This window comes from Scyliorhinus torazame, chromosome 12 (assembly GCF_047496885.1).
Source record: "Scyliorhinus torazame isolate Kashiwa2021f chromosome 12, sScyTor2.1, whole genome shotgun sequence".
Classification (NCBI taxonomy): Eukaryota; Metazoa; Chordata; class Chondrichthyes; order Carcharhiniformes; family Scyliorhinidae; genus Scyliorhinus; species Scyliorhinus torazame.
This window is the reverse complement of record NC_092718.1, coordinates 78,632,297-78,644,903: the sequence shown is the minus strand read 5'-3', so window position 1 is coordinate 78,644,903 and position 12,607 is coordinate 78,632,297. Positions and strand designations below refer to the sequence as shown.

At 52.2% G+C, this 12,607-nt stretch overlaps 1 protein-coding gene across 1 annotated transcript in view; it reads right to left on the bottom strand.

Moving 5' to 3' along the window:
• LOC140386508 (Schwann cell myelin protein-like) overlaps positions 1–12,607 on the bottom strand; it is a 90,632-nt gene that overhangs the window by 36,846 nt on the left and 41,179 nt on the right. The window contains exons 4-6 of the mRNA XM_072468901.1: positions 11,159–11,464; positions 4,536–4,790; positions 2,597–2,854 (exon numbers count right to left, since the gene is read on the bottom strand). Coding sequence (XP_072325002.1) covers positions 2,597–2,854; positions 4,536–4,790; positions 11,159–11,464 — 819 coding nt within the window. The remainder of the gene's footprint in view (positions 1–2,596; positions 2,855–4,535; positions 4,791–11,158; positions 11,465–12,607) is intronic.

Sequence of the window (12,607 nt, the reverse complement as noted above, 5' to 3'; positions counted from 1 at the left end):
GAATGTACACGCAGGGAGAGGTCTGGAGGAGGGTACAGAGATGGGGGGCTAGAGGAGGGTGCAGAGGAAGGGAGTGGGCTGGAGGAGGGTGCAGAGATAAGGAGGGGGCTGGAGGCGGGGATAGAGTTAGGAATCGGGCTGGAGGAGGGTTCAGAGATAAGGAGGGGGCTGGAGGCGGGGATAGAGTTAGGAATCGGGCTGGAGGAGGGTGTAAAGATAGGGACGGGTCAGGAGGAGGTTACAGAGATAGTGAGGTGGTCTGGAGGAGGTTACAGAGATGAGGGGGATGGAGGAGGGTGCAGAGATAGGGAGGGGGGCTGAAGGAGGGTGCAGAGATAGGGAGGGGGCTGGAGAAGGGTGCAGAAATAGGGGGGGCTGAAGGAGGGTTAAGAGATAGTGAGGTAGTCTGGAGGAGGGTTCAGAGATAGTGAGGTGGTCTGGAGGAGGGTTCAGAGATGGGGAGTGGTCTGTAGGAGGGTTCAGTGATAGTGAGGTGGTCTGGAGGAGAGTTTAGAGATAGGGAGTGGGCTGGAGGAGGGTTCAGAGATAGTGAGGTAGTCTGGAGGAGGGTTCAGAGATAGTGAGGTAGTCTGGAGGAGGGTTCAGAGATAGTGAGGTGGTCTGGAGGAGGGTGCAGAGATAGTGAGGTAGTCTGGAGGAGAGTTCAGAGATGGGGAGTGGTCTGGAGGATGGTTAAGAGATAGTGAGGTGGTCTGGAGGAGGGTTCAGAGATAGTGAGGTGGTCTGGAGGAGAGTTTAGAGATAGGGAGTGGGCTGGAGGAGGGTTCAGTGATAGTGAGGTGGTCTGGAGGAGAGTTTAGAGATAGGGAGTGGGCTGGAGGAGGGTTCAGTGATAGTGAGGTGGTCTGGAGGAGAGTTTAGAGATAGGGAGTGGGCTGGAGGAGGGTTCAGTGATAGTGAGGTGGTCTGGAGGAGAGTTTAGAGATAGGGAGTGGGCTGGAGGAGGGTTCAGTGATAGTGAGGTGGTCTGGAGGAGAGTTTAGAGATAGGGAGTGGGCTGGAGGAGGGTTCAGTGATAGTGAGGTGGTCTGGAGGAGAGTTTAGAGATAGTGAGGTGATCTGGAGGAGGGTTCAGAGATAGTGAGGTGGTCTGGAGGAGAGTTTAGAGATAGGGAGTGGGCTGGAGGAGGGTTCAGTGATAGTGAGGTGGTCTGGAGGAGAGTTTAGAGATAGGGAGTGGGCTGGAGGAGGGTTCAGTGATAGTGAGGTGGTCTGGAGGAGAGTTTAGAGATAGTGAGGTGGTCTGGAGGAGGGTTCAGAGATAGTGAGGTGGTCTGGAGGAGAGTTTAGAGATAGGGAGTGGGCTGGAGGAGGGTTCAGTGATAGTGAGGTGGTCTGGAGGAGAGTTTAGAGATAGGGAGTGGGCTGGAGGAGGGTTTAGTGATAGTGAGGTGGTCTGGAGGAGAGTTTAAAGATAGGGAGTGGGCTGGAGGAGGGTTCAGAGATAATGAGGTGGTCTGGAGGAGGGTTCAGAGATAGTGAGGTGGTCTGGAGGAGAGTTTAGAGATAGGGAGTGGGCTGGAGGAGGGTTCAGTGATAGTGAGGTGGTCTGGAGGAGAGTTTAGAGATAGTGAGGTGGTCTGGAGGAGGGTTCAGAGATAGTGAGGTGGTCTGGAGGAGAGTTTAGAGATAGGGAGTGGGCTGGAGGAGGGTTCAGAGATAGTGAGGTGGTCTGGAGGAGAGTTTAGAGATAGGGAGTGGGCTGGAGGAGGGTTCAGTGATAGTGAGGTGGTCTGGAGGAGAGTTTAGAGATAGTGAGGTGGTCTGGAGGAGGGTTCAGAGATAGTGAGGTGGTCTGGAGGAGAGTTTAGAGATAGGGAGTGGGCTGGAGGAGGGTTCAGTGATAGTGAGGTGGTCTGGAGGAGAGTTTAGAGATAGGGAGTGGGCTGGAGGAGGGTTCAGTGATAGTGAGGTGGTCTGGAGGAGAGTTTAGAGATAGTGAGGTGGTCTGGAGGAGGGTTCAGAGATAGTGAGGTGGTCTGGAGGAGAGTTTAGAGATAGGGAGTGGGCTGGAGGAGGGTTCAGTGATAGTGAGGTGGTCTGGAGGAGAGTTTAGAGATAGGGAGTGGGCTGGAGGAGGGTTTAGTGATAGTGAGGTGGTCTGGAGGAGAGTTTAAAGATAGGGAGTGGGCTGGAGGAGGGTTCAGAGATAATGAGGTGGTCTGGAGGAGGGTTCAGAGATAGCGAGTTGTCTGGAGGCAGGTTCAGAGATAGTGAGGTGGTCTGGAGGAGGGCTATGAAACAAAGTACTGACTGGCCTATAATGGGGACCTTTTTGAACTGGATAACAATGGAGTGAGTGGTGAGTGAGGGGGGCGGTGGTGCGAGTTTGTGATACAAGTAGGGGGGGTAACAGAATTTCAGAGGAGCAGAAATTTCCAAAAGGTGACGGGTTGAGCAGGAGGCGACCGAGAATGTCCCGTTTCGAGCAAAATCTCGGAGGATGGTTGGAGGAACAGGCTGACAGTGGAGATAAGAGGGAGGACGTGAGGGAGGTGATACTCGACAGTCTGTCTGACATCAGCCACAGAGACGACTTCTCCCTCAACCCCACAGAGCACCGTTCCTGACTCACACTCGATCTGGATGTCAACCGAGAGATTAGCATTTCCAAACGGATTCCAGGCCGAACATGTGTACAATCCGGAGTCGGATTCCCTCACTGCAGCGTTGGAGAGGGTGAGCTTCTCAGAGACTGTCCAATTGAGAACTGCTCCATCTCTGGACCACGTGATGTTGGACAGGGGATGGCTGTTAACGAGGCAGTCCAGTTGCAATGGGTGGCCCTCCAGCATGCCACTCGGCTGATCCATTGGCTCAATCCGGGGTCCGTCTGATGGACAAGGTAGAGGTGTGAGCGACAAGGACGAAAGAGAGAGAGCAAACTTATTCAGTGACTTTGTGTACAACAGCAGAGATTGAAAGAAGGATCATTCATGGTAACAGGGTCCTGCAAACCTAAAGTAAAGAGGAACCTTTACTCTGCATCTAACCCATGCTGAACCTATCCTGGGAGTGTTTGATGGAAACAGTGCAGAGCGAGCTTTACTGTGTCTAACTCCGTGCTGCATCTGTCCTAGGAGTGTTTGATGGAGACGGTGCAGAGCGAGCTTTACTCTATATCTAGCTCCATGCTGTACCTGTCCTGGGAGTGTTTGATGGGAACAGTGCAGAGCGAGCTTTACTCTGTGTCTAACTCCTTGCTGTTTCTGTCCTAGGAGTGTTTGATGGGGACAATGTAGAGGGAGCTTTACTCTGTATCTAACCCTGTGCTGTACCTGTCGTGGGAGTGTTTGATGGGGACAGTGTAGAGGGAGCTTTACTCTGTATCTAACCTTGTGCTGTGCCTGTCGTGGGAGTGTTTGATGGGGACAGTGTAGAGGGAGCTTTACTCTGTATCTAACCCTGTGCTGTACCTGTCGTGGGAGTGTTTGATGGGGACAGTGTAGAGGGAGCTTTACTCTGTATCTAACCTTGTGCTGTACCTGTCCTTAGAATTTACTCTGTATCTAACCCAGTGCTGTACCTGGGACTTTGATAGGGACAGTGTAGAGGGAGCTTCACTCTGTATTTAACCCCGTGATGTCCCTGTCCTGGGAGTACAGTAAGAAGTCTTACAACACCAGGTTAAAGTCCAACAGATTTGTTTCAAATCACTAGCTTTCGGAGCACTGCTCCTTCCTCAGGTGAATGAAGAGGTATGTTCCAGAAACATACAAATAGACAAAGTCAAAGATGCAAGACAATACTTTGAATGCGAGAATTTGCAGGTAATTAAGTGTTTACAGATCTCGAGATAGGGGTAATCCCAGGTTAAAGAGGAGCGAATTGTCTCAAGCCAGGACAGATGGGTAAGATTTCGCAAGTCCAGGGTGGATGAATGTAATACGACATGAATCCAAGGTCCCGGTTGAGGCAGTACTCATGTGTGCGGAACTTGGCTATAAGTTTCTGCTCGGCGATTCTGCGTTGTCGCGCGTCCTGAAGGCCGCCTTGGAGAACGCTTACCCAGAGATCAGAGGCTGAATGCCCTTGACTGCTGAAGTCATGATGTACCTGTCCTGGGACTTTGATAGGGACAGTAGAGGGAGTATAACTCTGTATCTAACCCCGTGCTGTACGCAGTACACCAGGGTGTCATTCTGCAGGATTGTGATAAGGTTTCCTTATCCTTGCATCAATCAAATTTCAACAAGCAAGTTTGTATAATTCTGTCCTTCGTTCCTCAAACATGCCGGAGATCACCCAGTAGTGGGCGTGCGTCCGGGAGCCAGAGAGGGTCGCCTGCGTCTGTGTGACCATTGTGAACCCTCCTGGAAAGGTCACCTGGCACCTGCCTATGTCAACTGCAGCAATAACAAAACACATGGGTTTTTGGTGCTTGATCAAGGTGTCGCCCTCTGCTTTCTGGGATTGGAAATCTCACTGTCAAACAGCACGTTTGTTAAATGAGAATTTGTTTTGGGACCTTCACCCACTCCTCACTCCCTGCTGGTCTCTCACTGAATACTCACAGTTCACCGTGAAGTTCAGAATCTTCTGTACTGTATTATAGGCGTTCCGAGCTCGACAACAATAATACCCCGTGTCTCGGTGGGAGATATTGTTAATCTCCAGTGTCAGTGATTTGTTCACAGCTGATACGATGCTCCTGTTATTTTTCAACCACATTATATTTGAAACTGGATTGCTGTTAACAATGCATTCAATCGTGACCTGGTCAGACTCGTTCACTGTGATCTCCTTCATCAGGTCAATCTTCGGGCCATCTAAGTGTCAAATAACAATAATATTTATTAGTGTCACAAGTAGGCTTACATTAACACAGCAATGAAATTACTTTGAAAAGCCCCTAATCGAGACACTCAAGCGCCTGTTCGGGTACACTGAGGGAAAATTCAGAATGTCCAATTTAGCTAACAGCACGTCTCTCGGGACTTGTGGGAGGAAACCAGAGAACCCAGAGGAAACCCACGTAGACACGAGGAGACTCCGCACAGACAGTGACCCAAGCCGGGAATCGAACCCGAGTCCCTGGCGCTGTGAAACAATAATGCTAACCACTGTGCTACCATGCCGCCTGACACAAAGTGAAGTCAAATCATAGAATCAATGCAGGACACCATTCAGCCTATCGTGTCTGCACTGGCCCTTGAAAAGAGCACCCTACTTAAGCCCACTCTATCCCCGTAACCCAGTAACCCCACCTAACCTTGTGGACACTGAGGGGCAATTTAGCATGGCCAATCCACCTAAATTGCACATCGTTGGACTCTGGGAGGAACCAGAGCACCCGGAGGAAACCGACGCAGGGGTTTGGGGAGGAACTGCAAGCACCACACATTCACGCAAGGCCGGAATTGAACCCAGGTCCCTGGAACTGTGAGGCAGCAGTGCTAACCACTGTGCCGTCGTGCTGCCAAATGTTTGCAGAGCAGAAATAGGACATTTGGCCCATCTGCTCCAAGCTGGCGTTCCTGCTCCACGTGTGCCTCCGCCGAGCCCCACCCACTTAATCTCAACCCCCCATTACCATATCCATCTATTTCTCTCTCCCTCATGTGTTTAACCAGCTTCCCCTAAAATACATCAACACTATTTACCTCAACTACTCCCTCTGTGACTGAGTCCCACATTCTCCACATTCCCCGTGGGATCGAGTCCCACATTCTCCCCACACCCCGTGGAGCGAGTCCGACATTCTCCCCACTCCCTGTGGGAGCGAGTCCCACATTCTCCCCACTCCCTGTGGGAACAAGTCCCACATTCTCCTCACTTCCTGTGGGAGCGAGTCCCACATTTTCCCCACGCCCTGTGGGATCGAGTCCCACATTCTCCCCACTCTCTGTGGGAGCGAGTCCCACATTCTCCTCACTTCCTGTGGGAGCAAGTCTACATTCTCACCACTCCCCGTGGGAGCGAGTCCCACATTCTCCCCACACCCCATGGGAGCGAGTCCCACATTCTCCCCACACCCCATGGGAGCGTGTCCCACATTCTCCCCACATCCCGTGGGAGCGAGTCCCACATTCTCCCCACTCCCCGTGGGAGTGAGTCCCACATTCTCCCCATTCCCCGTGGGAGCGAGTCCCACATTCTCCCCACTCCCCATGGGAGCGAGTCCCACATTACCCCCACACTCCCCCCCACACCCTGTGGGACCAAGCCCCACATTCTCCCCATTCCCTGGGGGAGCAAGTTCCACATTCTCCCCACTCCCTGTGGCCGCGAGTCCCACATTCCCCCCCACACTCCCCCCACATCCTGTGGGACCAAGCCCCACATTCTCCCCACTTCCTGAGGGAGCAAATGTCCCATTCTCCCCAACCCCTGCGGTACTGAGCCCCGCATTCTCCCCACTCGCTGTGGGAGCGAGTCACGCATCCTCCCAACTCCCTATGGGAACAAGTCCCACATTCTGTCCACTCCCTGGGTAAATTAAGTTACTCCTGATTTGCCCATTGGATTTATTAGTGACTTTGGAATATCGATGGCCCCGAGTTCTGATCTCTCCCTACACAAGTGGATACATCTTTTCTACGTCGAAGCCTATCGTAACCTTTTAAGAATTATAAAGACCGCGATCAGGTCACCCCCTCAACCTCACTTTTCTGGAGTAAAGACTGTTCCCAGCGAGTTGGAATATCGCTAATGTAGCCTTCTGTTCAAGAAAAGTTGAGGGACAGAGAGCTGGAAACTCCAGGCCAGTTAATTTACTAATCTGTCCCAGGGATCGGAGGTTATAGAGGGGCATTTAAAAAATCTCACTTGGATCACAGAGTCAACACAGTTTTCAAAAGGGAAATTATGTTTGTCTAATGTATTGGGGCTCTTTGAGGAAGGAACAAGCAACGTGGGTGAAGGGGAACCTGTGGATGTGGTGTACATGGGTCTCATAATTTTAAAGATCTCTATTCGGTCACACAATCCGCCTTTTCATTGAAAGAATGAAAAAACCTTAGTCTTTTCAACCTTTCCTGGTAACTTTCTCCAAGCGGTGATATCATTCTCAGTAAGTTTTCTTTTCCAATTCTCCAATGCCCCATTTTCCGGTATTATGGAAGACAGTACAGATTTCCTACTCTGTATAAACACAGCATCTGGAAACCAGGACGGTCTGCATTGAACCAAGAGTGGACGAGGTGACAGAAATTGAAGGGGCGCAGAGATCTCGGAGGGCTGTAGAGGCTAAAGGAGGTTGCAGAGAAAGGGAGGGTTGGTGGGGATGGACGATGTAAAAGAGAAATGGAGGGTTGTAGGCACTGGAGGAGGTTACAGAGATAGGGAGGGTTGTGGGACTGGAGGAGGTTACAGAGATAGGGAGGGTTGTGGGACTGGAGGAGTTACTGAGATAGGTAGGGTTGTGGGACTGGAGGAGTTACTGAGATAGGGAGGATTGTAGGGGTTGGAGGAGGTTACAGAGTTAGGGAGGGTTGTAGGGATTGGAGGAGGTTACAGAGATAGGGAGGATTGTAGGGGTTGGAGGAGGTTACAGAGATAGGGAGGATTGTAGGGGTTGGAGGAGGTTACAGAGATAGGGAAGGTTGTGGGCTGGAGGAGTTACAGAGATAGGGAGGGTTGTGGAACTGGAGAAGGTTACAGAGATAGGGAGGGTTGTAGGGCCTGGAGGACGTTACAGAGATAGGGTTGTCAGGGACTGGAGGAGATTAGAGATATAGGAAGGGTTATCGGGGCTGGAGGAGATTCCAGAGTTAGGGAGGGTTAGGCCATAAGACACATGAGCAGAATACAGCCACTCGGCCCATCGAGTCTGCTCCATCATTCAATCATGGCTGATATTTTTCACATCCTCATTCTCCTGTCTTCTCCCCATAACCCCTGATCCCCATATTAATCAAGAACCTATCTATCTCTGTCTTAAAGAGACTCAGTGATTTGGCCTCCACAGCCTTTGCGGCAAAGAGTTCCACAGATTCACCACCCTCTGGCTGAAGAAATTCCACCTCATCTCTGTTTTAAAGAATCATACCTTTAGTCTGTAGTGACTGGAGGAGGCTACAGAGATAGGGAGTGTTGTAGCGGCTGGAGGAGGTTACAGAGATAGGGAGTGTTGTAGCGGCTGGAGGAGGTTACAGAGATAGGGAGTGTTGTAGCGGCTGGAGGAGGTTACAGAGATAGGGAGTGTTGTAGCGGCTGGAGGAGGTTACAGAGATAGGGAGAGTTGTAGGGGCTGGAGGAGGTTACAGAGATAGGGAGTGTTGTAGCGGCTGGAGGAGGTTACAGAGATAGGGAGTGTTGTAGCGGCTGGAGGAGGTTACAGAGATAGGGAGAGTTGTACGGGCTGGAGGAGGTTACAGAGATAGGGAGAGTTGTATGGGCTGGAGGAGGTTACAGAGATAGGGAGTGTTGTAGCGGCTGGAGGAGGTTACAGAGATAGGGAGAGTTGTAGGGGCTGGAGGAGGTTACAGAGATAGGGAGAGTTGTAGGGGCTGGAGGAGGTTACAGAGATAGGGAGTGTTGTAGCGGCTGGAGGAGGTTACAGAGATAGGGAGAGTTGTAGGGGCTGGAGGAGGTTACAGAGATAGGGAGAGTTGTAGGGGCTGGAGGAGGTTACAGAGATAGGGAGTGTTGTAGCGGCTGGAGGAGGTTACAGAGATAGGGAGAGTTGTAGGGGCTGGAGGAGGTTACAGAGATGGGGAGTGTTGTAATGGCTGGAGGAGGCTACATAGATAGGGAGGGAGAGCAGGGATTTGAAACGTAGGGGGAATTTTAAAAAGAAATTCTCGCCGTAACGGGATTCGGTGCCGTTCCGCGAGCGAGTAATTATAATTATCTTTTATTGTCACAAGTCGGCTTACGGTGTGATGAAGTTACTGTGAAAAGCCCTTGGTCGCCACAGTCTGGCACCTGTTCGGGTACACAGAGGGAGAATTTAGAATGTCCAAATTACCTAATGGCACGTCTTTCGGGACTAGTGGGAGGAAACCGGAGCACCCGGAGGAAACCCACCCAGACACGGGGAGAACGTGCAGACTCCGCACAGACGGTGACCCAGCCGGGTTACGAACCTGGGACACTGTTGCTGTGAAGCCACAGTGCTAACCACTGTGCTACCGTGGTGCCTGTAGGTGTGTTGGACGTGGTGGAGGGGGCAGGTGGGGGAGGTGATGGGTACATGGGACATGGTATAAGAAGTGGGAGGAGAGGGGGGCTGAATGGAAGCTGAGTGAGTGGATGTCCACCTTGGGCAGCATTGGATAGTCCAGTCTGGTAAACCAAATCTAGATCAACATTCTAGATGAGGGAACTAAATGTAACAAATCCAAATTTCTCAAAATTGCAGAAACATTCAGCTTGGGTGGGAGGGTGAGCTGTGAGGAGGATGCAGAGATCCTTCAGTGTGATTTGGACAAGTTGAGTGAGTGGACAAATGAATGGCAGATGCAGTATAATGTGGAGAAACGCGAGGTTATCCACTTTGGTTGCAAACATGAGAAGGCAGACTATTATCTGAATGGCCATGAATTAGGAGGGGGGAATGTGCAACGAGACCTGGGTGTCCTCATACACCAGTCACTGAAGGTAAGCATGCAGGTACAGCAGGTAGTAAAGAAGACAAATGGTATGCTGTCCTTCATTGCGAGAGGATTCAAATACAGGAGCAGTATTGCTGCAATTATACAGGGCCTTGATGAGGCCACACCTGGAATGTGTGTAGTTTTGTTGTTTTTATCTATCTGAGGAAGGATGTTCTTGCTGTAGAGGGAGTGCAGAGAAGGTTTACCAGACTGATTCCTAGGATGGTCAGATTGACGTATGAGGAGAGATTGAATTGGTTAGGATTGTATTCGCTGGAGTTCAGAAGAATGAGGGGAATCTCATATAAACCCATAAAATTCGAACAGGGCAGATGCAGGAAGGATGTTCCCAATGGTGCGGGTGTCCAGAACCAGGGGTCACAGTCTGAGGATGCGAGATAGACCATTTAGGACAGAGATGAGGAGAGGTTTATTCATCAAGAGAGTGATCGGCCGGTGGAATTCATTACCACAGCCAGTTGAAGCCAAAATATCCGGCCAGGATTCTCCAGTCTACCAGCCACGTGTTCCATGGCGACGCGCCCAGGACTGGCAGCGGGATTCTCCATTCCCGCCACCTGTAAATGGGATTTCCCGGGCAGGATTCTCCGACCCCCCCGCCAGGTCGGAGAATCGCCGGGAGGCAGCATGAATCCCGCCCCCGCCGGCTGCCGAATTCGCCAGTGCCGGGGATTTGGCGGAGGCGGGAATCACGCCCTGCTGGTCCGCGGCTGCTAGCAGCGGCCTTCCCGGTGATTCTCCGGCTTGTGATGGGCCGAGTGGCCGCCCGTTTTTGGCCGGTCCCGCCGGCGTAAATTAGAGTAGGTACTTACCGGTGGCACCTGGCTACGCGGGCGGTCTCCGGGATCCTCGGGGGGGGGGGGGGCGCGGGGGAATCTGGCCCCGGGGGGTGCCCCCACGGTGGCCCGGCCCGCGATCGGGGCCCACCGATCCGTGGGCGGGCCTGTGCCGTGGGGGCACTCTTTTCTTCCGTGTCGGCCGCTGTGGTCCTCCGCCATGGCCGATGCGGAGATGAACCCCCCCCCCGCGCATGCGCTGGGGTGATGCCAGCACACGCTGGCGCTCCTGCATATGCGGCAACTCGCTCGGACGGCGGAGGCCCTTCGGCGCCAGTTGGCGTGGCACCAAGCCCCTTCCCCGCCAGCTGGCACGGCGAAAACCACCCTGGCGCCAGCCTAGCCCCTGGAGGTGCGGAGAATTCCGCACCTTTGGGGCGGCCCGACGCCGAAGTGGTTCACGCCACCCCTCGGCACCGGAGTTGCCCGCCCCGCCGATTCCCGCAGAATCCCGCCCCCCATTGTGAACGCCCTGCACCGCCAGGAAATCCGCGGGCGTGGGTGCATTGCCAGCGCAATGCAGAATCCAGCCGGTGCAGGATCCTGCTGTTTATGTTTTCAGGAAGCAGTTGGATACAGCACTTGGGATGAAGGGGAACAAAGGATATGGAAGGAGAGCCGGATCAGGAAATTGAGTTGGATGATCAACAATGATTATTATGAATGGTTGAATAGCCTCCACTAACCTTTTTTTCTACGTTTCTATGTTTCAAAATCAGTTCCAATAAAGCTGACACTTACACTGAACGTCCAAAAGAAATGTTTGTGAAGATTCCGTGTTGGAGCGATTGTATTGAGCTCGACACCCCATTTGTTTGCCATCATCTTCCGCTGCTGGAAGGAAGGTCAAAGAGATGGAAAAGACTGAGTTGGTGCCATCTGATTCTGTCCCATTGAAGGAAGATGAAATATTTAACGCTGTGATGTTAGTCCAGGTCAGGTTAGGTGCGATGCCACCACAGTAGTGGTGGAATCTGCAGGTGAGTGTGCTCTTTACATTCTCGACAATCGTTGAAGTTGAGGAAATGTTGGGTTTCAGCTCCAGATCTGGCAGGACAAGGATAGAAAACAGAGTTAGAATTTTGAGAAGGCACATCCAGCCCCCTCCTCGAGGCGGTTACACAAGAACAGGAGGAGACCATTCAGCCCCTCGAGCCTGGCACGAAGGAACAGAAGAAGGCCCATTCAGCCCACTTGAGTACGTGATACAGGAACAGCAGGAGGTCGATTCAGTCCCCTTGAGGCTGTTAAAATCAGGAGGAGGTGAATTCAGCACCCTCAAGTTACTCTGTGTCTAATCATATGATGAACCTGTCCTGGGAGTGTTTGATGGGAAACAGTGCAGGGGGAGCTTACTCTGCATCTAACCCCATGCTGTACCTGTCCTGGGAGTGTTTGATGGGGACAGTGTGCTGTGAGTGTTTGACGGGGACAGTGTGCTGTAGCTGTACTGGGAGTGTTTGACGGGGACAGTGTGTTGTAGCTGTCCTGGGAGTGTTTGACGGGGACGGTGTGTTGTAGCTGTTCTGGGAGTGTTTGACAGGGACAGTGTGCTGTAGCTGTTCTGCGAGTGTTTGACGGGGTCACTGTGCTGTAGCAGTTCTGGGAGTGTTTGACGGGGACAGTGTGTTGTAGCTGTTCTGGGAGTGTTTGATGGGCACAGCGTGCTGGGAGTGTTTGACGGGAACAGTGTGCTGTACCTGTTCTGGGAGTGTTTGATGGGGACAGTGTTCTGGGAGTGTTTGATGGAGACCGTGTTCTGGGAGTGTTTGATGGGGACAGTGTGCTGTACCTGTTCTGGGAGTGTTTGATGGGGACAGTGTTCTGGGAGTGTTTGATGGGGACAGTGTTCTGGGAGTGTTTGACGGGGACAGTGTGCTGTACCTGTTCTGGGAGTGTTTGATGGGGACAGTGTGCTGTACCAGTTCTGGGAGTGTTTGATGGGGACAGTGTTCTGGGAGTGTTTGCTGGGGACAGTGTTCTGTACCTGTTCTGGGAGTGTTTGACGGGGACAGTGTTCAGGGAGTGTTTAACGGGGACAGTGTGCTGTACCTGTTCTGGGAGTGTTTGATGGGGACAGTGTGCTGTAGCTGTTCTGGGAGTGTTTGACGGGGACAGTGTGCTTGGAATGTTTGACATCGACAGTGTTCTGGGAGTGTTTGACGGGGACAGTGTTCTGGGAGTGTTTGA